This window comes from Erpetoichthys calabaricus, chromosome 10 (assembly GCF_900747795.2).
Source record: "Erpetoichthys calabaricus chromosome 10, fErpCal1.3, whole genome shotgun sequence".
NCBI lineage: Eukaryota > Metazoa > Chordata > Cladistia > Polypteriformes > Polypteridae > Erpetoichthys > Erpetoichthys calabaricus.
Window position 1 is genome coordinate 148,887,750 of NC_041403.2, and position 26,283 is coordinate 148,914,032.

At 41.2% G+C, this 26,283-nt stretch overlaps 1 protein-coding gene across 1 annotated transcript in view; it reads left to right on the plus strand.

Annotated features, from left to right (window-relative positions):
- Positions 1-26,283, plus strand: part of ada (adenosine deaminase) — a 147,319-nt gene that overhangs the window by 27,229 nt on the left and 93,807 nt on the right. Inside the window, exon 2 of the mRNA XM_028812079.2 lies at positions 14,384-14,445. Within this exon, the coding sequence (XP_028667912.1) occupies positions 14,384-14,445 (62 nt within the window). The remainder of the gene's footprint in view (positions 1-14,383; positions 14,446-26,283) is intronic.

Consider the following 26,283-nt stretch of genomic DNA (forward strand, 5'->3'; position numbering starts at 1 on the left):
GGATTACTGTACTGAGATTTATACGTGATATCTTTTTCATGATGATAGGAATGAAAGCATTTTATTAAACATGGGAACACGGTGGCGCAGTGCTTGTTCATATCTCACGCAAGAGGCTTGCTGCGCCATGCGCGACCTTCGATGAAATAATTTATCACAGCAGTACTGTCTCTTTCAAACGTACTATTCATATCCCTACTTTTCTTTCTCCAAATACCCAATTGCCACACAATCAGCTATGTAATAGCTGAAAGATGAACCGTCGCCCCAGTCTGAGGTCAAGAGCGCTCTGGATCAGGTTTTCATCCAAGATGTCTCTGTACATTGCTGCAGTCATCGTTCACTTTATCCTGACCAGTCTCCCAGTCCCTGCCGCTGAAAAACATCCCCACAGCATGATGCTGCCACTACCATGCTTCACTGTAGGGATGGAATTGGCCTGGTGATGAGCAGTGCTTGGTTTCCTCCAAACATGACGCCTGGCATTAACGCCAAAGAGTTCATTCTTTGTCTCATCAGACCAGAGAATTTTCTTTCTCATGGTCTGAGAGTCCTTCAGGTGCCTTTTGGCAAACTCCAGGTGGGCTGCCATGTGCCTTTTACTAAGGAGTGGCTTCCGTCTGGCCACTCTACCATACAGGCCTGATTGGTGGATTGTTGCAGAGATGGTTGTCCTTCTGGAAGGTTCTCCTCTCTCCACAGAGGACCTCTGGAGCTCTGACAGAGTGACCATCGGGTTCTTGGTCACCTCCCTGACTAAAGCCCTTCTCCCCCGATCGCTCAGTTTAGATGGCCGGCCAGCTCTAGGAAGAGTCCTGGTGGTTTTGAACTTCTTCCACGTATGGATGATGGAAGCCACTGTGCTCATTGGGACCTTCAAAGCAGCAGAAATTTTTCTGTAACCTTCACCAGATTTGTGCCTCGAGACAATCCTGTCTTGGAGGTCTGCAGACAATTCCTTTGAGTTCATGCTTGGTTTGTGCTCTGACATGAACTGTCAACTGTGGGACCTTATATAGACCGGTGTGTGCCTTTCCAAATCATGTCCAGTCAACTGAATTTACCACAGGTGGACTCCAATGAAGCTGCAGAAACATCTCAAGGATGATCAGGGGAAACAGGAGGCACCGGAGCTCAATTTTGAGCTTCATGACAAAGGCTGTGAATACTTATGTACATGTGCTTTCTCAATATTTTTATTTTTAATAAATTTGCAAAAACCTCAAGTAAACTTTTTTCACGTCGTCATTATGGGGTGTTGTGTGTAGAATTCTGATGAAAAAAATGAATTTAATCCATTTTGGAATAAGGCTGTAACATAACAAAATGTGGAAAAAGTGATGCGCTGTGAATACTTTCCGGATGCACTGTATGTAGGTTTTAAAATAAGCCCGATTTAAAGCATGACAATAAATGTGACATAAAAATGTCACATAAAATCGTTGCACTTTTAGGGTTAGGATTTTATTTAGAGAGAGTACATAAATTTAGACTACTTTGCTGAGATCTGTTTTCACTTCAAAATTAAGGAGTCGAAAAAAAATAAAATCCTCTGGTATTTAATGTTATTTAAAGAAGAAAATGCGACGACATGAAAGAGAGGTGAATTAGCAACGCTAAATTAGTCCCCCTGTGTTTGGTGTGTGTGTTTGCCCATCGATGGTCCTGTGCTAACTGGGATAGGCTCCAGCCCCCTCACAGCCCTGGTCTGGATTAAGCAGGTTAAAAATATAGCATGATTTTTAGTATTTTGTTATACGTTTCTGGGAGATCATGCTATATTCCATGGTTTCTTGTTTATTTAGAATGTTCTTTAAACAACGCACTACACAATAAAATTCCTTTTTAAGTGATTTTTTCCCCCAAGATGTTTAGTCTAGTGCAAATTAAAACAATCATTACAAAGCATTAGAATACAAATTTACATTTCCAAAAGACAAAAGCTTTAGAACACCTCAGTTTTTTCTACATTTCCAAAAGACAAAAGCTTTAGAACACCTCAGTTTTTTCAGTTTTAATTGAAGTGCACACACAGTTTAATTTCCTAATTGTTTCATGAAATCAAGGCATAGAACCTATAAACAATGGCAATTAAAAAAAATAAGTCAAGGAGTTGTTAAGTGTACAAAATTTTATTCACATTTTTCATTCATGAAAGTAGCCACCTTTTGCTGACATAACAGCCAGACTGTGGTAACCCTTAATGCCAGTCACCAACTCTGCCTCCAGCAAAAGAACCCCAGACCATCACACTTCCTCCTTCATGTTTGACAGTTTGTTGTCACACACTGAGGAACCAACTCAACAGAATACAAACACCCCTGCGTGATGAACTGAAGATTTCAAATTTGGATTCATCAGTCCGTAAATCTTTGTCCAGTCTGCAGTAGTCCAGAGACGGTGTTTCAGAGTCCTATTTTGTCCTTTAAGGAAATGGCTTTCTTACTGCCACTCGCCCTGTCAAACCTGCAGCACAAAGTCTCCTCTTCACAGTACAAACTGACACTTGCTTTTTTCGACCTACACTGTTAAGCTGTGCTTGAAGCTGTTGTGCTGTGAGGTGCCTGTGATCACGCCGGCTGGTGACCCTCAGAAACTTGTCTTCTGATTGGATTGTAACTTTGGGTCTGCCAGATCTTCTATCAGAATGTCTTCCATGTTCCAGTTGTCTTTTGGATTGTGTAGGACACCACTGGACTCACTGACACTTAGATTTTTTTTGCAGTTTCTCTAAATGAAAAGCCTGCATTTCTAAGGGTTATAATGCTCTGTCTCATTTCATTTGTTAATTGCAGTTTTCTTGCCATTATCACTGGAATATTGTCCAAGTAGTACTTCAGAGGGGGTTGTAACACAGTCTGCTCCAACTCTGCTTCAAGACACACAAAGGTTTTTAAGTAATCAACAGAAGTTGGGACACCTGTGCAAATTGTTTGCTTCAACTTGCAAGGCTTAATTTCTTTTAGCTGCTGCACAACATCTGTGTGTTTAACCTATTACTTGTTCTCTGAAGAAGGTCCATTTGTAATATTTTGAAATTTGTTCTTTTTCAGTTTTTGCTAACTTAAACTTTTAATTTAAGACTCTTGCAGTTTACTGCTTACCTTTTTGCCATTTTAGGTCATTCTTTGCATTTCAGCTGATTACATGTGAAGAAAAACTGGAAAAATGAAGGTGTCCTAAAACTTTTGACTGGTAGTGTAGCCAGTAACTGGCACGTTTCTGTTAATTTCTGTGGTTTCCGTCTGTTAGGCTGATCTGACTGGATTTCCTGTTCAAAACTCTTTTGTCAGCCCCCTTAAATGTACAGATTGAAATCACCTGTTGCTTCTTTTGATGTAGACTTGCAGTCTCAACAGCAGTTTCAGGCTTGAAGATAAACTGCTAGGGATGTATTTTACTACAGATTGGTATAAAATGGCAGAGTTTCAAATGGATCAAAGGTAGATTTTTTTTTCTTATCATGCTAAATAACCAATGTGGGAGGAATGATTAATGGAGGAAGGAGAGACAGTGCCAGGCAAGACTGGTGTGTTGAATAATGCCTCCTGAGGCAAGATGCAATTTTGTTGCTTATTTTGACCCCTTTACTAAAGCATGAGATGACACATTTAATTTATTTCCATTATGTATTCCTATACAGGCCACACCATATAGTTCCTATGCTGAATAATAAATGTTGTTTTAGAAAAATAGTGCAAAAAACTGAAATAGATTAGCTTTAAAACGATATGCAAGCTTTTCGAGGCAACTCAGGCTCCTTCTTCAGGCAAGATGTAAAGCAAGATGATTACATCTTGCCTGAAGAAGGGGCCTGAGTTGCCTCGAAAGCTTGCATATTGTAATCTTTTTAGTTAGCCAATAAAAGGTGTCATTTTGCTTGGCTTTTCTCTACATTCATAATGGCTAACGCGGTACAACACCCTAGTACTTTAAAACGATAAAACTTAAAGCAGGCATTATATATGTACACTGCAAACTCAGATCACTATTAAGAGACATTGTGACTTAACAACTTAAACAAATTCCAGAAATTGAGAAAATTTTACATAATGGCATAATCTACAGTATATCTATCTATCTATCTATCTATCTATCTATCTATCTATCTATCTATCTATCTATCTATCTATCTATCTATCTATCTATCTATCTATCTATCTATCTATCTATCTATCTATCTATCTAAAAGCCAAATACCACTGACTCAATCATCATAAAATCTCCTGAACCATGGAGACTTTGTACTTGAAATTTGGAATGTAGGTTACCCTTGGCCCATAGGTGCTCGTTAAGAAATGGTTTTAAAAATTTCGTGGTCCAAGCGTGTAATTTCTTATAGTTTTTTAGACCCGTTTGTATGTCTTGTCTGCTTTTCACTACTTAATGGATTTAGATCGGGTTTTTTTCGATAACTTGCTTGAACATTCCATTGATTTTGTGACTTTCTCATTGTGCTAAGTATCATAGTTCGCTTGCTGACCGATTTATTAACGTGAATCTGAGAGAGACTCATCGGGCTGCAGGGAGAGGGCCCTCCTCACTCACGCATCTGCCTCGGGAAGTAACCTTAACTCCGCTTAGTTAGCGAACGAGAGGCCTACTTAACAGATTTAGATCTTTTTGTTTCTATAATTTGCTTGAACATTCCGGTTGATTTTGCGACTTCTCTCACTATGCTAAGAATCATAGTTCGCTTGCAGGAGCGGTATATTTGCGCTATTCCGAGACAGAGGCTGCGGGCCGAGGGGAGGAGCAAGAGTGATGTCAGGAGTAGAGTGCTGTGCGGGGCCCTCCTCACTGTCCTGTTTCACTACTCTGAGGGCGAAGCCGTGGGGATGGCTAGTTTCCATATATATAAACGTCTGTCTGTCTGTCTGTGTATATGTGTGTCCGCTTTGGTTGATTTTGCGACTTCTCTCATTGCACTAAGTATCATAGGTCTCTTGTGGTACTGATTTATTTGTGCAAATCTCAGAGAGACGCAGCGGGCCAAGGGATACAAGGGAGGTCTAAAACGTTGAGATTCATCAAAATCTCAAGGTTGAATTTTTGGACGATTACAATACTTTACCTATACATCTTATGTGAGAAAGTAAAAAATTGAGGAAAATGCACAACAATACCATGAACTGATATGTGGCTTCATTATGCGAATGCGCCGATTTGATTCTCGGATGTTCACAGTGTGTTGAGGGGTTGCAAACTACATTATGCGAAATTTAAAACTTTAAAATGAAAATGTTCCTTACAATCCATCCATCCATTATCCAACCCGCTGAATCTAAACACAGGGTCACGGGGGTCTGCTGGAGCCAATCCCAGCCAACACAGGGCACAAGTCAGGAACCAATCCCGGGCAGGGTGCCAACCCACAGCAGGTTCCTTACAATTTTTAAAGGTAATATATAAATAAAAGCACTGTGTATATAATCCTCAAAACCCTCTTTTTGTGTTACTAATTTTTAATGTTAAAAAAAATGACATGAATGTACCGTCCTTACCAAAGTGCCATCTGAGGGGATCACATTGTCAACTTGCCCCACGCATAGGCCGCGGTTGCCAGGTGATTCTAGAAGTCAACTAACAGTTGCAGTACTCCCTGAGTTATATATCTCTCTATTATAAAAGAAAATCTTGAGACGAGACTATTGCCAAGAGATTTTTTCAAGTCCCGCCCTCTTTTTAACCAATTTACGGTTATCGGCCCATGCCCACAGCCCTCTCATCTCTCATTCGCGTGAATGCTTTTCTCAGATATAGTTCCTGCGCTGTCAGCTCTTATTAATTTTTACGTTTTCCTCATTTTATTTCCTCCCACAGTCCAAAGACATGCAGGTTAGGTGTATTGGCGATCCTAAATTGTCCCTAGTTTGTGCTTGGTGTGAGTGCGTGCCCTGCAGTGGGCTGGCACCATAGCGTCGGTTTTCCGCATTCGACTTATATGACCAACATTTTAAAATACCAGAAATTATACGGTAAAATCAAGTCCCAACTTATCCGCGGGAGAACTTCAACGTGAGTATATACGCCATATAAGAAGTTGAAAATTTAATTTAATTAAAATGTTTTTTGTGAGTGTGCCTTTCTGTGAATGTGAATTCAAAATGCATATGAATGCCTGTTTTTGTGGATATGCATCTATTGTAATTCAATTTAAATCATATGTATTTTTTATCATGTTTAGCTCTGATGGGAGAGCGTCCCCCGCGTGGGGAGAAGAGCACATGGCCGTGATATCTCTGCCAATCAGCAGCTACCCTCTAAAACACACGTAGCTCTGATCTCTTTCTCCATCCATCCATCCATTGTCTCCCGCTTATCCGAGGTCGGGTCGCGGGGGCAGCAGCTTGAGCAGAAAATGACAAACCTTACTCTTTAACAATCTCTAGATGATAATGTCTACTGAGCAGGTATTGCTAGCTAAGCAGAGGCAAGTACGCTCCAACACGTGGCGAGAGGTAGAGCGACTCAAATGGAGGCTGGCATGTGAGTGAGGAGGGCCCCCGCCCATGAAATGCATTAAAATATGTATGTTATATTTTACAGATAAATCGTTAACTTTGATTAAATAATGAATACTGCTAATAGTTACACATATGGGATGGCACGCTGGCAGAGCAGTAGCGCTGCTGTTTCACAGGGAGTCACGTCCCTTGTTATCCTTGTCTGGAGTCTGAATGTTTTCCTGGTGGGTTTCCACAGTGTGCTCCGGTTTCCATCCAAAGACATGAAGGTTTGGGGATCTGGTGAAGCTACAATGACGCCAGTGTATGCGTGTGCTTATGTTCACCTTGCAATGAGCTGATGCCCCGTCCAAAGATTTTGTTTCTGTCTTGTGCCAATGCTGCTGGAAAGGGCACATCCCCGAACTGATGGGTGTAATCATTAAACATCCTTTTCAGAGATATTGTGGCAAGGTGTCCTCGGAATTTAATGGATGTTTCGGACACACGCGTTGTATCGCGTGAAGTATAAACCTGGCCTTAAGTGCCTTAGTTTTCAGCTGACGATCTTGACTAGGGCTTATTTTTGGTTTATGGTTTATATTACAGAGCAGCCTGAAAATCATGCTAGGGCTTATTTTCGGAGAAACATGGTAATGCAGTTGACACAACACATCAGTGTCATAAAGAAATCTGCATCTGAAATGTAAGAAAAGGTACAAGTTGATTTTATTTAAAAGGCGAACAAACTATTTTATACTAAATTCCTGGCTGAGGTCTTTAGTGGTTGTTCTTGGTCAATGGGTGGTCCTTTTCTTCTTCCTCTTTTTCTTCCACTCCTTTTCCACTTTTGACTCATCTGAATCCTATGAGTGTGTGTCTAGGGCTCTTATGAAGGGTGGGGTTAATGATTACAGAGATGTAAGGAATGGGGGCTTCACTTTAAAGAATACAGACAGGTATGTGAATCATCTGGTAGGACACTAGTAAGCGTAATTTGCATTTTTAAATCTAAGCATCTGTTCAGTATTAAAGAGTCACTTTAATATATGATTTTAGCAGTGCAGTGCTTCATCCAGGGTTGGTTCCTGCTTTGTATCCAGCACTGCCAGTCAAGACTCTGAAAAATGCATGACGCTGAATTGGACAAAGTGGGTAAAGAAAATGGATGGACAGATATATGATTTAATAGCATTAGCTGATCCATGTGACTGACTGTGGATGTTGTCCAAAAACAGCAAACAAAGCCAGTTCTTGTCTGTGTGTCCTGTGCCCGACACAGTGATGTACTGTTCTTTTTCATTTTCCAATTCTAGGATAAATTCAAGAGCCACACACAGCCATTATTCCAGTTAAGAGCTGTTTCTGCTCCCTAGCATTGCCCAGTTTCTGTCTACCACCACTGTATGGTTTGAAACATGAAGTCAGGAACTTAAACTAAAGGCGCAAGGAGTTTGTGGCCAAGCACAGGTCCAACGATTGTCAGATAGCCTTGTAACATTTTCACCACATTCCTGCTAGCAATGAGATGGGCACAGTCCTGCTAAATGAGAGGTGGCAGCTGACATTGTAGCTTAAAGACTTGTCTTTACTAACCCTAAACCCAGCCTTAATAAATTGTCTGTACATTTTTAAGCGGTTTTGTCTATTCTATTCTTTGTTTAGATGTCCCCCTGGAGATTTTGGTTTCTATGACTTGGGTACAATTTAGCAAATTCTTTTCATAAGGGCTCCTAATTACTTTTATCAGAATAACACTTCATTAAAATCAATCAATTTTTGTTCCTCGCCCAAGTATTCTAACACAGGCTCACCTGCCTCTATGCAGATATCTTACTCGTTCTGGTGACAGGATAGGCTCTCCATACCATTAATTTGATTAAGTAGGCTCAAAAAAGAATGGATGGATGTGTGTTATGTCTTCCCTGCCACTGTTTTATTCCAGGATTGAATGAAGGACCCTAGGAAACAAAGTCTTCTACCATGTCTTCGACACGGTCAACTGATGGGTCGTGTTAGCTACCCTCTCTGACCTTGGCATCACTGGGACTGCCCTCAAGTGGTCCTACCATATGTTCTGGTGAGGAGAGATATTAGGTGAGCACCAGGCAAGCATAAGGGTGCCCCAAGTATCGGTGCTGGGTCCTCTTATCTAATCTTGCCTCTTATTTAGATAGATAGATAGATAGATAGATAGATAGATAGATAGATAGATAGATAGATAGATAGATAGATAGATAGATAGATAGATAGATAGATAGATAGATAGATAGATAGATAGATAGATAGATAGATAGATAGATAGATAGATAGATACTTTATTAATCCCAAGGGGAAATTCACATACTCCAGCAGCAGCATACTGATAAAGAAACAATATTAAATTAAAGAGTGATAACAACGCTGATAACAATGCAGGTATACAGACAGACAATAACTTTGTATAATTTTAACGTTTACCCCCCAACGTGGAACTGAAGAGTCGCATAGTGTGGGGGAGGAAGGATCTCCTCAGTCTGTCAGTGGAGCAGGGCGGTGACAGCAGTCTGTCGCTGAAGCTGCTCCTCTGTCTGGAGATGACACTGTTTAGTGGATGCAGTGGATTCTCCATGATTGACAGGAGTCTGCTCAGCGCCCGTCGCTCTGCCACGGAAGTCAAACTGTCCAGCTCCGTATTTATTTAATCTTGCCAGGGCCCTTGCCTTTTCTTTATATGGTCTGGGGGAGCAAGACTGAACAGTACCTCCCCCAAGATGCTGCATGGCAGCTCCCCTGGCTAGTAGTGGTGCCTCGAATTCCTGCAGGGCTCAATGGGAGATGGAGTCCTCTAGAACCCTGTTGGGATCTGGGGATGCCGCCATGGGGTGCTGCATTGGTGTTCCTGAGCCCATGTGGGAGGTTCTTCCGCCACACCTGGAAATGCAGCCGGAAATGGGTCATCAAACACCTGGAGCGCTTCCGGGTGGGCTATATAAAAGGAGCCAGTAGCCACCACTCCGGGAGCCAGAGTCGGGAGGAGGAAGAAAGAAGAAGAGAAGATTTATTATAAGTAGTGTGTGCTATTGTGCTGATTGGGACTGTGTTGCGCCTATGGGAATGGGGAAGGCATTGCCCACAGGCAAAGAAAAGAAAATAAAAAACTTGTGTTTTTATAATTAAGTGTGCCTCTAGTGTCTGTCTGTGTCTGGCTGGGTGGCTGGCATGCCCCCTAGAGCTGTTAAACTCTATATACCCCCTCACTAGGCCCTTTCTTCCAGTCTCGTGGATTCTCATAAGATTTGCAGCTGTACTGATCATTCCCTCCAGGGGACCGCTTGGTATCAGCTGGAATTGCAGCTTGGATTAAAGAATGTCATCTTCATCTCAGCCTAGCAAAGGCGGGTCTTCTTCTTATCCAAGCTTGTCTCTCTATTCAGCACATCATCTCCGTTCAGCTCATTATCTCTTGACACCTGCCAAGTCAGTACTCATACTTGTGGTGGTGAATGACGACCAGCTGTCCTTCATTGACGACGTTTTAAATGTCCTCCTGTCTTGTAGCTTTACTCTTAACAACATCAGACTGTATATGACAGAGTATGCAATGCAGCTCCTGGTCCAGGATTTGGTCTTGTCACGTCTAGACTACTGGCAGGAGTGCTGGCATGTGTCACCAAGCGGCAGCAGGGGATTCCAAATTCAGCAGCACATCTGGAGTTCAACCAGCTGAGGAGGGCATTTGACAGTCATCTTTTCAGGGCACTAAACTGGCTCCCTATAGCAGCATATATCAAGTGCAAATCCTTGAAACTTGCCTACAAAGTAGTCAGTGGGGTCAACACCTATATATATACAGTATACATATACTAGCTGCGTAAGCCGGTGCTGTAAAAGGCCCAGGGACCTAGAAAGTATTGAAATCGTCAGAAAAAACATTGAAATGTAGAGATGTCAGGTAATTGAAAGGAACAACTCTGGGCATCTCTCTCCTAAGAAGATTTGTTTTGCCAACATGCTCACCTCGCTTCTGTATTAGCGGCGGGAGGAAAAGTAAAAGGGATACCGTTTTGCTGTTGTGCTCGTCTTGCTTGTTTAAGAGTTTCTCTCTTTTCTTGGCGGTTTTACTTTGGCAATAGAGTCGTTTTCTTCTTCCGACTCAGTAACTTGGGGCTGCTTTGCTGACTCTCTGAGCTTCATGCTGTAGTAGCCTCGCACTTCAGGGCCGGATAGACAGACAGACACACGCACTTCCACAGGTAGACGTTTAGTTTTCTATTTCTTCGGAGGTGGCGCCCTTACCCCGACTCCACCTCTCACTTCCGGGCCAGACAGACATACACACTTTCACGCGTAGTGTGTATATATATATATATTGTGGAATATGGCCGGCCATTCATCCCAGCCAATACCCCCAGGCCGCCAGGTGGAGCCATTCTTGCAATATAGAGGTGCCCCGAGTTCCAGCAGGGCATCATGGACAGTGAAGTTTTACATCACAGCCCTGCTGGATACCATGGGGGCCTCCAGGGGATGCTGCAGGAAGGAGTAGGGACTGCTATTTTCCCTATAACCCAGAAGTACGTCTTAGTCACAGCGATAGAGGAAATGATGTACTTCCGGGATGAAGAAGTAGAGTTTTCACCTGACCCGGAAGTGCTGGGAAGTCACATGGACTGAGGGACCAGAAGCACTTCCGGGTCAAGGACTATAAAGGACTCTGGGAAATCCCAGACGGACGAGCTGAGTCGGGAGGAAGGGTGGAAAAAGGGTCTGGGAGTGGAGGATTGTTTATTGATTATTGTTGTGTGTATATTTATGAGTATAGTGGAGTGGAGGGTGCTTTGTGCACATTATTGTCCAATAAAATAATAATTTTGACTTTTTTCTGGTGTCTGGTGTTTGATCTGAGGGTTCAAGGGAGCGATAGCGCCTCCTATCTGTCACAATATATATATATTTTTATTCTGTGAATTTCCCCTTGGGATTAATAAAGTATCTATCTATCTATCTATCTATCTATCTATCTATCTATCTATCTATCTATCTATCTATCTATCTATCTATCTATCTATCTATCTATCTATCTATCTATCTATCTATCTATCTATCTAGTGACACTTGTGGGGTCTTATGCTCCTTCAAAGCCCATACAGGTTAATTAATGACAGGCATCTGGTGATGTCACCTCTGCATGGCATCAAATCTCAATCCAGCCTCTTTGTGTGTGTAGTTTCTAGCTGGTGGATGTGTTTAAAAAGTATTTGAAGACTCTCCTCATTGGTGAATTTCTGTCTAACTGATAATGGTTTTGATAGGTTCTTGTAACCTAGGAATTGCAACCCGCTCCTTTTTTGTTCCGAGCTTTTCACTTGAGATGGTCAGTTTTGTAACCCTGTCCTGTAACACTTGCTCCCAAACGGTCTGCCAGACTGTTTACTCAATTATGTTGACTTGCTTTATATGTTGCTTTGAGTAAAAGAATTTGCTGAGCAAATAAATGTAAATGTAAAATCTAGCAGAATAAATAATAATGAAACATGCTGAAGTCATATGTTTAAATTTGCAGGGGTTACAGGCATACTGAAAGTACCTGCTGTGTTAAGACACACACTGTTTTGACTTTGGAAGGTCACGTCTGTTGTAATCAGATAACATTCTCATTACTGCACAGCTGAGGTAAACAGGGAAGGTCATGGAAAGCGATGCGTGCAGCGGTGACATGATAAACTATCTCCTTCACCAAAGAGATCCAAGTGGCACATTTTCAGCCTTAGATAGACAAATGTGAGTCATTAAACTTTCACTCCCATGTGTGCTGATCTTGCATTTACCTCCTGTTATTGCTGTGCAATTTGTTTTCTACTTTTTAAATGAAGTTTTTACAAACCAGACCTTCCTGACTGAAGTGATCTTATAAACAAAAAAAATAGTCCTGTCATAGATAATTATAATTTTTTGCATATATATATATATATATATATATATATATATATATATACAATTTATATGTGTATATATATTATTATCAGCACCCTGCCCGGGATTGGTTCCTGCCTTGTGCCCTGTGTTGGCTGGGATTGGCTCCAGCAGACTCCCGTGACCCTGTGTTCGGATTCAGCGGGTTGGAAAATGGATGGATGTATATATATTATTATCATTGATGTAAGACACAAGGTGAAAACATCATTGGTCATCCTGTAATCATTACTAAGCTGTCATGATGTGTGCATTAAATTTACTGAGCCTTGGCACACATAACAGTGACTTCAGATGGTTGTGAGAAGGAATTTCTAGAGATAGTACAGTATGTGCCAGTGGGTATACCATCAAATGTTCAAGTTCAGTAGTGTCAAATTTTGCTTTATTATTGTGAGAGAGTGCTTTCTCGGTGGTCACTTGAAATGAGATACTAATCTGTTATATGAGTGATCTTGGATGTATTAGGGGTCAAAATCTTGAAACCCAGGCCTTCAATTAATAGGGCTGGAGGTTCAATTTAGGAACTCATTTGGATTCTTCTGTATTTGCAACTATTGCCTCTTCTGAGAGGTCACTTAATGAATTCTGTAGCCTCATAGAGGACATTCAATGGCCCAAAAATTGGTATTAATATAGCTTTTGTGAGGTAGACTTTGGCAATGTCTATAAACCACTTTGTCTCTGATGTAAGCTCAGCCTGAAGTAACACTCTAAAAATCAAACTAACAGGGTTGTTCTCTTTTTGTATCTAAAATATATTCTATGATAGATAGATAGATAGATAGATAGATAGATAGATAGATAGATAGATAGATAGATAGATAGATAGATAGATAGATAGATAGATAGATAGATAGATAGATAGATAGATAGATTGTTTTTTGTGTCCTCATTGCCCAGTCCATCCTCGGTCTATGATTATCAATATCCCAGATTCAAGAGTGGGTAATGCCAGCTGTAGGCAGCCCAGGCATCATTCATATGTAGTGTGTCCTTGGAGATAATTAGATGGGCCGGAGAGGATCAATTCCCACCAGTAGGATGCTCAGCAAATGGCAATGTACTTCTTTCTGCTATTTATCAGGTCATAAACTTTTGATTAAGACCAAGATCAAGGTTCTAGCCTCAGTAGTTTGCAAGTACCAGCAGGTTGCCATGCCATATGTGCTTGATGGTTAGTGGATACCAAAGCTTTCATTCTGAATCTTCTTATCTTGCAATTTGCTTTACTCTCAGCAGATGTCACCACTCTTGGATTTTCTCTCTTCATGTCACCTTCTCGATCAGCTGGCCATAAGAAACACACAAATTAAACTGACTTTACTGAGGTTGGTGCTACCTCAGAACACTCTGACTTACTATCCTAAAATAAAGGTGGTTCATATAGACCTGCTCAATCTGCTCTATGTTAAGTACCTTCTCATCAGTCATCGCCAGTCATCATTTTAATATTCCTACGACAAAGTTGTTTGTCACATTCAATGATCAATAAACACAATACTTACTCTGAACACGTATGTGTTTTAGAAATGATCAATAGATTGGCTCGCAATAATTGTGCTTTTATTAACTGCCGCATGCTTTTCTCTGTCTTTCTCAATCTCACATTCAGTATCCTGAACTTAATGTTCAGTAGATGCTGCTGCCTGCCTTCTTTTTCTCCTTCCAATTACAGTCTTCCTTATGACATAATCATCATCTGTGATTTATGTGACACTCGGCAGATGTCACTGGTCTTCCTTTTCTTCACTTGGTGTAGGAAACCCATAAGCACAGGCCAGTTTGGGGAAGCTGCTGCTCCTTGAGGTTTCTTTTACATTGCCAGTATGTATCAGGTCATAAGATCTCAATCTCAAGGTTCTAGGCCCAGTAGTTTGCAGGTAATTGTGTGACAGATGGACAGACCTTAGCGTTTTAAATTTGGATAGATTGAGCAGCAACAACAAACAACTAATTGTTATCTTTATCTTGACATGCAGGTAGAGCTGCACATTCATCTTGATGGGTCCATTAGACCAGAGACCATCCTATACTTTGCAAAGTAAGTGAAATCTCTTAACTCTGTTATAGAAAAATGCTTTTTCTTGCTTATTAAACAATGCATTAATTAGAATTTGACTTTGCTAATTCACTGAAATAAAACTCAGCTGTACCCAAAGTATTGTGGTTGATTGATCCTGTACTGCATTTTTCCCAGAAGACAATTTACATTTGGACTATGACACATGTATTATCATGATATGTCCCTCTACTGTTAAATGTACTCATCAGGTTCGTTGCCGGGTTGGTTTACTGTTGCACCTTAAGATTAACACACACATACAGTATATAGATATACGCATACACACAGAACCTAACCACAAGAGTACCGTATGAAAGACGTATACACAGCACGTTATTCCCTAGCATTTTAACACACACAAGTACCTGTATGAATAACACAGCCACGGTTCACTTTTCCACGTACTCCAAGGGACTTACTTATCATAGGCACAAACAACGTACAATGTCTTGGATATACAGTGCATCCAGATAGTATTCACAGCGCTTCACTTTTTCCACATTTTGTTATGTTACAGCCTTATTCCAAAATGGATTAAATTCATTTTTTTCATCAGAATTCTACACACAACACCCCATAATGACAACGTGAAAAACGTTTACTTGAGGTTTTTGCAAATTTATTAAAAATAAAAAACTGAGAAATCCCATGTACATAAGTATTCCCAGCCTTTGCTCAATACTTTGTCGATGCACCTTTGGCAGCAATTACAGCCTCAAGTCTTGTTGAATATGATGCCACAAGCTTGGCACACCTATCCTTGGCCAGTTTCGCCCATTCCTCTTTGCAGCACCTCTCAAGCTCCATCAGGTTGGATGGGAAGCGTCGGTGCACAGCCATTTTAAGATCTCTCCAGAGATGTTCAATCGGATTCAAGTCTGAGCTCTGGCTGGGCCACTCAAGGACATTCACAGAGTTGTCCTGAAGCCACTCCTTTGATATCTTGGCTGTGTGCTTAGGGTTGTTGTCCTGCTGAAAGATGAACCATCGCCCCAGTCTGAGGTCAAGAGCGCTCTGGAGCAGGTTTTCATCCAGGATGTCTCTGTACATTGCTGCAGTCATCTTTCCCTTTATCCTGACTAGTCTCCCAGTTCCTGCCGCTGAAAAACATCCCCACAGCATGATGCTGCCACCACCATGCTTCACTGTAGGGATGGTATTGACCTGGTGATGAGCGGTGCTTGGTTTCCCCCAAACGTGATGCCTGGCATTCACACCAAAGAGTTCAATCTTTGTCTCATCAGACCAGAGAATTTTCTTTCTCATGGTCTGAGAGTCCTTCAGGTGCCTTTTGGCAAACTCCAGGCGGGCTGCCATGTGCCTTTTACTAAGGAGTGGCTTCTGTCTGGCCACTCTACCATACAGGCCTGATTGGTGGATTGCTGCAGAGATGGTTGTCCTTCTGCAAGGTTCTCCTCTCTCCACAGAGGACCTCTGGAGCTCTGACAGAGTGACCATCTTGTTCTTGATCACCTCCCTGACTAAGGCCCTTCTCCCCCAATCGCTCAGTTTAGATAGCTGGCCAGCTCTAGGAAGAGTCCTGGTGGTTTTGAACTTCTTCCACTTACGGATGATGGAGGCCACTGTGCTCATTGGGACCTTCAAAGCAGCAGAACTTTTTCTGTAACCTTCCCCAGATTTGTGCCTCGAGACAATCCTGTCTCAGAGGTCTACAGACAATTCCTTTGACTTCATGTTTGGTTTGTGCTCTGACATGAACTGTCAACTGTGGGACCTTATATAGACAGGTGTGTGCCTTTCCAAATCATGTCCAGTCAACTGAATTTACCACAGGTGGACTCCAATGAAGCTGCAGAAACATCTCAAGGATGATCAGGGGAAACAGGATGCACCGGAGCTCAATTTTGAGCTTCATGTCAAAGGCTGTGAATACTTATGTACATGTGCTTTCTCAATTTTTTTATTTTTAATAAATTTGCAAAAACCTCAAGTAAACTTTTTTCACGTTGTCGTTATGGGGTGTTGTGTGTAGAATTCTGATGAAAAAAAATGAATTTAATCCATTTTGGAATAAGGCTGTAACATAACAAAATGTGGAAAAAGTGAGGGGCTGTGAATACTTTCCGGATGCACTGTATATCCAAGACATTGTACGTTGTTTGTGCCTATGATAAGTAAGTCCCTTGGAGTACGTGGAAAAGTGGACCGTGGCTGTGTCATTCATACAGGTACTTGTGTGGGTTAAAATGCTAGGGAATAATGTGCTGTGTAAACGTCTTTCATACCGTACTTTTGTGGTTAGGTTCTGTGTGTATACATATCTCTATATATGCGTGTGTTAATCTTAAGGTGCAACAGTAAACCAACCCAGCAACGAACCTGATGAGTACACTTAATGTTATTTTTGGTCTACAAGAACATATCTGAAGCATACAAAGGCTCAACATCCCTGGCTCTAGGCCATTTATGAACCAGTGAATGTTTTACTTTAACACACTGTTCATTACTGGACAGAACTTCCGACAAACCTCTCAGTTTGTGTCATATGGCACTTCCTCACTGCTCCAGGTGCTCTACATATTTACCATATTACCTCAATCATTCCAGATATGAAGACAAGTGTACTAAGTTAAAAGTGATGTGGTATTTATTAAAGAGCAACAATACCAGGGGAGAAAAGCATAAAAGAAAATATGGATAACAAAGTCTGGAGATATATATACAATATATATAGGCTTGCAAAAAGTTAAAGATGTCAAAGATGAATGTCCCAGGACGGCTAGTAATCTAGCAATCGAAGTTGGGCATGAGATGCTTTAGCTGACGATCAGATTAAAACGGTGGTACATTGCCCACTAATGATGTCATTCTGTCTTCTCCTCTTGACGTCACAACAACACAATACTGGAGTAGCCTCGTGATAGGACTTTCAGTGTCCTTGAGTGATTCATCCAAATCCCAGACTTAGAGAACATCTGTGGCGAGGCCTGAAGATGGCAGTTTATGGACGCTCTGCATTCAATCTAATGGACCTTGAGAAGATCTACCAGAAAGAATGAGATAAACTGCCCGAATCCAGGTGTACAAAGCTTGTAGGTACTCACCCAAGAAGACCCAAAGCTGGAACTGCTGCCAAAGGGGCTTCTGCAAAGTACTGAATGCTTCTATGAAAGAGAGATGTTACTTTTTGATTTTTTAATAAAGATTCAAACCTTTCTGAAAACACGTTTTTACTTTGTCACTTCTTCTTATTTCGGCTGCTCCCATTAGGGGTTGCCACAGCGGATCATCTTCTTCCATATCTTTCTGTCCTCTGCATCTTGTTCTGTTAGAACCATCACCTGCATGTCCTCTCTCACCACATCCATAAACCTTCTCTTAGGCCTTCCTCTTTTCCTCTTCCCTGGCAGCTCTATCCTTAGCATCCTTCTCCCAATATACCCAGCATCTCTCCTCTGCACATGTCCAAACCAACGCAATCTCACCTCTCTGACTTTGTCTCCCAACCGTCTAACCTGAGCTGACCCTCTAATGTCCTCATTTCTAATCCTATCCGTCCTCGTCACCCCCAGTGCAAATCTTGGCATCTTTAACTCTGCCACCTCCAGCTCTGTCTCCTGCTTTCTGGTCAGTGCCACCGTCTCTAACCCATATAACAAAGCTGGTCTCACAACCGTCCTGTAGACCTTCCCTTTCACTCTTGCTGATATCCGTCTGTTACAAATCACTCCTGACATTTGTCTCCACTCTTTTACTTTGTCACTATGGGTTATTAATTTAAAAAGAAATGCAACACTATTAAGAGCAGAAAGTGAAGCAGTCTGAATACCTTTGGAATCACCATTCTTTACATTTTCTAAATCACACTTCTGATTTTTGAGGGAAGTGTAGTTTTGGCCTGGCTTAGTCTGAACTCCACTTAAACAGATGTGCCTTCCCAACTGTTGGGTGTATGTGTGTCGTTGTTACAACTGCTTCATATCCCTCACCCTTAAAAATGACTAAGTGTGTATGACTATAAAAAGAAAGGTGACGGTTCTTTTGGCTTACAATCCAAGTAAAAGAATACCAAATGAGTGATTGTAATTTGATTGCCAACATACACACATAACGGCATAAAAATAACATCAGCTTCTGCCACACTCCTCCAAGAATGCAGACTAAATGCGTTTTAGTACATACCATAGATGATTGGCCTGTATTGTAAGTATGCCATCAAAAGGACTTGTGAAACCACAGGAATAAGTTGTGAATAATAGCCAGAGAAATTAAGACAAGTGCAGCTCATAAATCCAGCTTTCTGCATCTCAGAAAGAAACACACATAACAAGCAGTGAGGACGTGTACATAAACAATGTTTGTATAATTTGGCTATATGAGAAGTGTGTGACCCAGCCCATTGTGTCTACAGAGGTGGGCACACTTACAGTATGTGCATATCTTGATGCTGAATGCTTCCTGTGAAAAGCCTAATCACAGCAGCATGGTGTGTAGTCTTATAAAACATGGCTGGCAGCATGAAGCTGGGCTGGTGTGCAGAGACAACTTAAAAGCCATAGCAAGTTAGATAAGTAGTATAAAGTATGTCTTAAAATCCAAAATTGAAAATGCAGGGTTAATAACAGGCAGAGCTCAAAATGCACAAAATGACAAAGCACAGCATAGGAAATGCATTCACACAGAATCCAAACAGCAGGTAAAAAGGTCAGACACTGTAAATGTGTAAATGCTAAGTCATGAACTTGAGAGGGCAGCTGAAGGCTTTCGAGAGGCATGAGGCATGTTAGTCAGACTCCTTCTTTTATTTCCCTTGTCTGCTCCCCATCATATGACTGCAGTATGATTAGCACAGCTAAACAACAGAGACTGATAACAGAGTTCAGAGGCAAACTTCAGGTAAAAGGGTCAGAGGCAGAGCCCACACCAGTTTCTTACAAAACATGATGAAAGAAATCATTCTAGATCATCCAGTTTAAAAGATGTGAATAAAATCAACTTGAAAAGAAGATGGATACTGTTTTGTCAAAGGTATCATACCACAATCCGTCCCACGTTGCACATTTTGCACTCTAAAAACTGCTGGAGGTCACCTGTAAATCTGCCATGCCCAGATTATAAAGGCCCTCGGAAGCAGCTCCTTAGAGTGTGAGCTAAAGGGACGACTCCTCTGCCCGTTCATGCAGAAATTGCTCTAAGCAATGCAAGTGGAAGGAGTGCTTCCTGGTGACATTAGCTAAACTCGCTCTCTCTCACTCAGTCCCTGCCTTACTGCCCACCAACACCATTACACTCCTCCAGTCCACAGTGCAGGTCTTGCCGACTACTCCAAGTGTTTAGTCATGGAACCAACACCATGGTCCATCCCAGGTTGCACATTTTCCATCATGAAAACTGTCAGAGGTCAGCTGTAAATCTGCCGTGCCTGGATTGTAAAGGCCCCCAGAAGCAGCACCTTAAGAGTGTGAGCTAAAGGGAGAACTCCTCTGCCCATTCATGCAGAGATTCCTCTAAGCTAGGCAAGTGGAAGGAGTGCTTCCTGGTGAGAGGAGAGGTTAGGAGCAGGCGCTGACGTAGCACATTGCCGCACCCACCATATGAAATCTCAGATTAGGACTCGAGTGCAGCCATGCAACAGGTGACACCTGAGCACCACACTAGTGCAGATGGAATGGAACAGGGTGAGGTCTTTTTATGGTGGCTGGAGTGCCAATTTTGCTACCAACCACCAGATTTTTTTCTGCAGGTTGGAATGGCAGGGCTGGATATAGATTAATGTTATACCCAGAATGAACCAATCACAGGTTAAGGGCCTTGATGAAGGGTCCAATGGAGTAGAGTCACTTTTGGCATTTGCAGGATTTGAACCAGCAACCTTCCAATTACTAGTACAGATCTCTAGCCTCAGAGCTACCACTCCGCCCAATGTGCTTCCTGGTGACATTAATTTAACTCGCTCTCTCTCACTCAGCCCCTACCTTACTGCCCACCAACACCATTACACTCTACCTGTCCACAGTGTAGGTCTTGCCGACTACTCCAAGTGTTTAGTCATGGAACCAACACCGTGGTTGCACATTTTCCATCATGAAAACTGTCAGAGGTCAGCAGTAAATCTGCCATGCCTGGATTGTAAAGGTCCTCAGAAGCAGCACCTTAGAGTGTGAGCTAACGGGAGTACTCCTCTGCCCATTGATGCAGAGATTCCTCTAAGCTAGGCAAGTGGAAGGAGTGCTTCCTAGTGAGAGGAGAGGTTAGGAGCAGGCGCTGATGTAGCGTATTGCCGCACCCACCACATGACATTCCAGATTAGGACACGAGTGCAGCCATGCAACAGGTGACACCTGAGCACCACACTAGTTCAGATGGAATGGAACAGGGTGAGGTTTTTTTATGGTGGTTGGAGTGCCAATTTTGCTACCAACCACCAGATTTTTCCCAACAGATTGGAATGGCAGGGCTGGATGCAGATTTGCAGGTTAAGGGACTTGATCAAGGGTCCAATGGCGTAGAGTTACTTTTGGCATTTGCGGGATTTGAACTAGCAACCTTCCGATTATCAGTACAGATCTCTAGCCTCAGAGCTACCACTCTGCCCAATGTGCTTCCTGGTGACATTAATTTAACTCGCTCTCTCTCACTCAGCCCCTACCTTACTGCCCACCAACACCATTACGCTCCACCTATCCACAGTGCAGATCTTGCCGACTATTCCAAGTGTTTAGTCGTGGAACCAACACCGTGGTCCATTCCAGGTTGTACATTTTGCACTGGTATTCATCTGAGAACCTGCCATGTCTGGATTACCTTGGCTCCTTACAGCGTGAGGTAAAATGAGAGCACTATAAGTGGAGCACATCTTGGTGGCGTCAGCTAAACTCGCTTTCACACTCAGCCCCCATCTTACTTCACAGCACCGCCTATACAGATAATTTACTAGTATGACCGAAAACCCCCATGTTACCATAATGTGGTGCTTGAGGCCATCCCTTTGAAAAGGTAATTGTCAAAGGCTGTAATAAATGTAAAACACTTGAAGTTTCTGTTTTTTTTGTGGTTTTAGATAAACTGCTAATATTGTTAGGGAGGCCCACACTTTACTTCAGAGATTGCAAATGCTTGTTTTACAGATTCCCCAGAAATGACTACTTTCATTATAATGCTGTTTCCCCTCTTATATAGCAATGCCTGCAGATTAAATGAAAGCATTAAATCATTCACTTCATTAACTTCTAAAATTACTTTAGCATTCACCACTTTTGTTTTTTTGTTCAGTGTGATTCTGAAACAATTGCCACTTTTTAAAATGTTTATCACTAATTTGCTGTTCACAGCAGTGACATTTCTATTTCGGAGTGGATACTTTGTGTTCTACCCTGAATTAAATACACACACTTTAAAAGTTTACTTCCTTAACCTCAAATAAAAGCAGCCTCTTTTAACCCTGTACTCCAGTAACACAAGGAAATATCAAGAGAAAATCACACTTGTCTTGTTACTTTTAATGCTGGCTTACACTCCCAAAACCTAACAGCTATTGTGACTTTTTTCTGTTTTCATGTTGTTTTACTCTGTTAATGGTTCTTTACTGGGGACAACCTGAATATAATGTTGTTTTTTAGTTCAGAACATCTTTATTAAAGTAAAAAATATTTTGCATTTTATCTTCATGGCACGACTGTTTTCTTATGTAAGTGGCCATGTTGTATATGTAGCTTACAAGATGTTGCTAAGCAGAGATAGATGGGAGTGCACAGTGTGTGTGTTATGATTGTAGTATAAATTAATTTATTGTTTTCTCTTTAATAATATTAATTTTTATATTTTTGTGAGTAAACTGCTCAAGAGTTTTGAGCATTGGAAAGGTGTTATATAAATAAAATGTATTATTATTATTATTATCCATCCATCCATCCATTTACCAACCCACTGAATCCGAACACAGGGTCACGGGGGTCTGCTGGAGCCAATCCCAGCCAACACAGGGCACAAGGCAGGAACCAATCCTGGGCAGGGTGCCAACCCACTGCAGGACTATTATTATTATCAACTTATGGAATTCAATTTTGGTATTTAATTCTCTCTATCACTGTTTATTGAAGGGCGGCATGGTGGTGTAAGGAGACCTGGGTTCACTTCCCGGGTCCTCCCTGCGTGGAGTTTGCATGTTCTCCCCGTGTCTGTGTGGGTTTCCTCCGGGTGCTCCAGTTTCCTCCCGCAGTCCAAAAACATGCAGGTTAGGTGCATTGGCGATCCTAAATTGTCCCTCGTGTGTGGGTGTGTGTGTGTGTGTGTGCCCTGCCTGGAGTTTGTTCCTGCCTTGCACCCAGTGCTGGCTGGGATTGGCTCCAGCAGACTCCCCGTGACCCTGTGTTAGGATATAGTGGGTTGGAAAATGACTGACTGACTGATTATTTCTTGAAATTTTATTATTTTTGTATCGTCTTTCCATGACCACATTTGAAATTTGTATTTTGTGATATTCACATCAGGCGTTCCCTAGGCAAATTTCCCAGGATTCCCAGAGTATACATGACATATGACCTTATTGGTGTTACCGGATTAAAGGTCATCACTGGAATTTCTCGTTTATCCAATTTTGGATTGATTTAATGCTTAGTGTGCAATTCTGTACATAAATTCTCCTAACTGTTCTCTTAACTTATTTTTAGGCCTATGACTTTTGATTGTCAATTTCCTTTTTTGATTTGATGAAAGATCAGATTGTCTTTCTGGTATCAACCCTGGACAAACTTTTTTAATCTCGCTTCATCATCTGACCCCTTTAAATTTTTTTCACTGTCTTCTGCTGAGTCAGATCAAAGTAAACTCAGCATCGTGTCCTTAAGGTGATCTGGGATTGCAGATCCAAACAACTAAAGTTGGTGGTGTGTGCACTGCTTTGTTAGTCTTATGGCTAGAAGGACTGTTTCCTTGAATAAATGAGTATGGTTTCTGATCTTTGTTTAGGGTTTGATGAACTATTGCTGATGAAATCAGGTTAACCATTCAACTGTACAATCTTAAACATAAACATTTAGACATCACAATAGCTGCAAAAGACATACAAAGCTATTATTGTCACAATAAGAAACTGTGTCATAAAAAGTTGGAGCTGGTGATTCAGTTTTTACCTTTGTTCAAAACTCTGCTTTATAAAATGTAGTCAAATCCAATATTAGATATCTTATTAAGTGTATGTTTACTCTTTTTGTCATCTGGTGTTGGTTATAAAAATGTAATGTCATCTTTCCTTTTTTTTTTTTGGCTGTTAATGCTCTAGTTGATTGGCAATGCTAAACTGGCCCTAGTCTGTAGATGTGGGTGTGAGTGTGTTTGCCCTGTGATGAACTGGCACAGGGTGTGTTCCTGCCTTGCTCCCATGCCAGCTGGAATAGGCTACAGGTTCTAGTTGAACTACAATTTTTATAACTCTCCTGTTTTTTTGCATTACTCTTTCTCCCTCCCTGTTTCTGTTGTTGCAGCTGCAGCTTAGTCCTACATGCATTTATCCTATGTAGAGTTAAGTTAAAAATTTTGCTTTATTGTAATGCGTTTCATATATGGGGACAGAATTTTCAGCTGTATTTGCATTCATTCAGACACACAGAACATTCTCGATATATTAGTATTTAACTACGAGTAGAACAGATATATAGTACTCCCCATAATGTTTGGAACAAAGACACATTTTTCCTTGATAGCCCCCTGTACTCCACATTTTAAAATTACAAATCAAACAAGTCAGACATGATTAAAGTGCATATTGCAGCCTTTCATTTAAGGGCATTTGCAGACATTTCAGTCACAGCATGTAGAAATGACAACACATTTTATGCATGGTCCCGTCATGTTTGGGATAATTCACATCACCAGTGTTTGTGATTATGGAGGGCACTGTTTATAGTATAATTTTGGTAATCTTCCACTTTTTATAAAAGAATCACTGTGGTATAAGCTGAAACCGACCAATATTCCGTATTCCATAGAGCAGACACCTTGCTTTTGATTAGAATTAATATATCTTATATATAAAGCAGGCTGTAACAATCTTGCAGTCTTGTATGTATGTTATCATCCGGTTGATGCTCAGAACGTTTCTAGTGTGCTCCGTAAAAGCAACCGACAGTTTTATCATGAAAAATCCGTAGTATTATTTGTTTGTCATTTAATATTTGTTTTTGTTAACTATATTATGTATATATTGTATATAGTTAAATATAATATAACTATGTTATATATAGTTATATATAACTATCTTGCATTATTCTTATTGTAACAATGTTGTAGTGGTAATAAAATTAAATTCAACCTAATAATAATATTAATTTAATTGATGCTTGTTTTTCATCGTCAAAAATTCTGCATGTAAAAACTTATTACTAAACCACAAAACAGAAATTAATCTGTCAAGTTGTGTTTTTTTAGTTATATTTTTCTCAAACAATTTAAAAATAACCTTTATTTTCCTCCCGGGCAACGCCGGATATTTCAGCTAGTTTTGTTAACAAAACAAATGTTAGGGAAAGATTCCAAGGCAGTGAAAGTGTTGGAGAGACACTGATCATCCGCTTTAATGCACAGTCAATCACAAGTAAGCAGGAGAACACAGTGTCGAGTGTCTCACTGATTACACCATCCACACCCGGAGCTCCATCTGAAATGAGACCGCGGCAGAGATGTGAGCTGCTCTGTTTGCTTTCTGTTCTTCTTTCTTTCTTCATATTGAAGCGCTGGTTTTCATCTGTAACATTGACGACCTTGATGAATAGTTTTGAAAAGTCACCAGAAGCTGCGAGTCGTTAATAGGGTTGCCTTCCCCTTTATGAAAAAGTTCCCAGTAGTACAATACAATACAATTTATTTTTGTATAGCCCAAAATCACACAAGAAGTGCTCCAATGGGCTTTAACAGGCCCTACCTCTTGACAGCCCCCCAGCCTTGACTTTCTAAGAAGACAAGGGAAAAACTCCCAAAAAAAAAACCTTATAGGGAAAAAATTGAAGCAACCTTGGGAAAGGGAATTCAAAGAGAGACCCCTTTCCAGGTAGGTTGGGCATGCAGTGGGTGTCAAAAGAAGGGGGTCAATACAATACAATACAATACACAGAACAGAACAAATCTTCAATACAGTATAGAAATAAAACTTTTAGAAGTACGGAGCAGAATTTAACAGTAGATGATATCACATAATATGATTTGGATTTGTTTAGAGTCCTGGAGACCTCAGCCATCAAGCTGCCTCCCCCATTTGGCCATTCCATGGCTGAAACAGCGCTGCACCAGCCAATCCGATGAAAGGACCCCTCTTTCCCATGATTCCTGCGATCCTCCATCAGAGATGACTTTACCTTAGGCAGGCAAAACAACTTGGCCTGTGCCATATTTGAGTACCGAGAAGAGAAACAGAATAGGTGAGGGTTAGTATCCAATTATAACTATCATCATACTTATGTTTTAGTGCTAATGACTAAAAACAGAGATGCAGTCTGTACAGTTAATCAGCAGCTATCAGTAGTCATTTTAACAAGTGCTGGATACTCAGCCTTCTTTGAATTAAAAAACAGAGTAAATTCAGCCTTAGTTTCCAGGGTAAGAGACCCTTAAGATTGGTGTCACCTTCAGCTTCTGTGAGTTCCTCTTACGTGCTCCGGTTCAGAAGTGAGCTTCCCATTTCCTGCTGTTCATTTTAGGGTCACAGTTTCTTATGAAGTGGCATACTTCAAGTTTCTGGCCATATGAGGTACGTCTGACTCCCTTGCACTTCCAGTGACCTACTGTGATGTTTCTTGTTCTTAACTATTGCAGCCCTCTCCTGAAAAGAGAGAAGAAATTGCTTAAAGGCTCCCAAAATTCCTT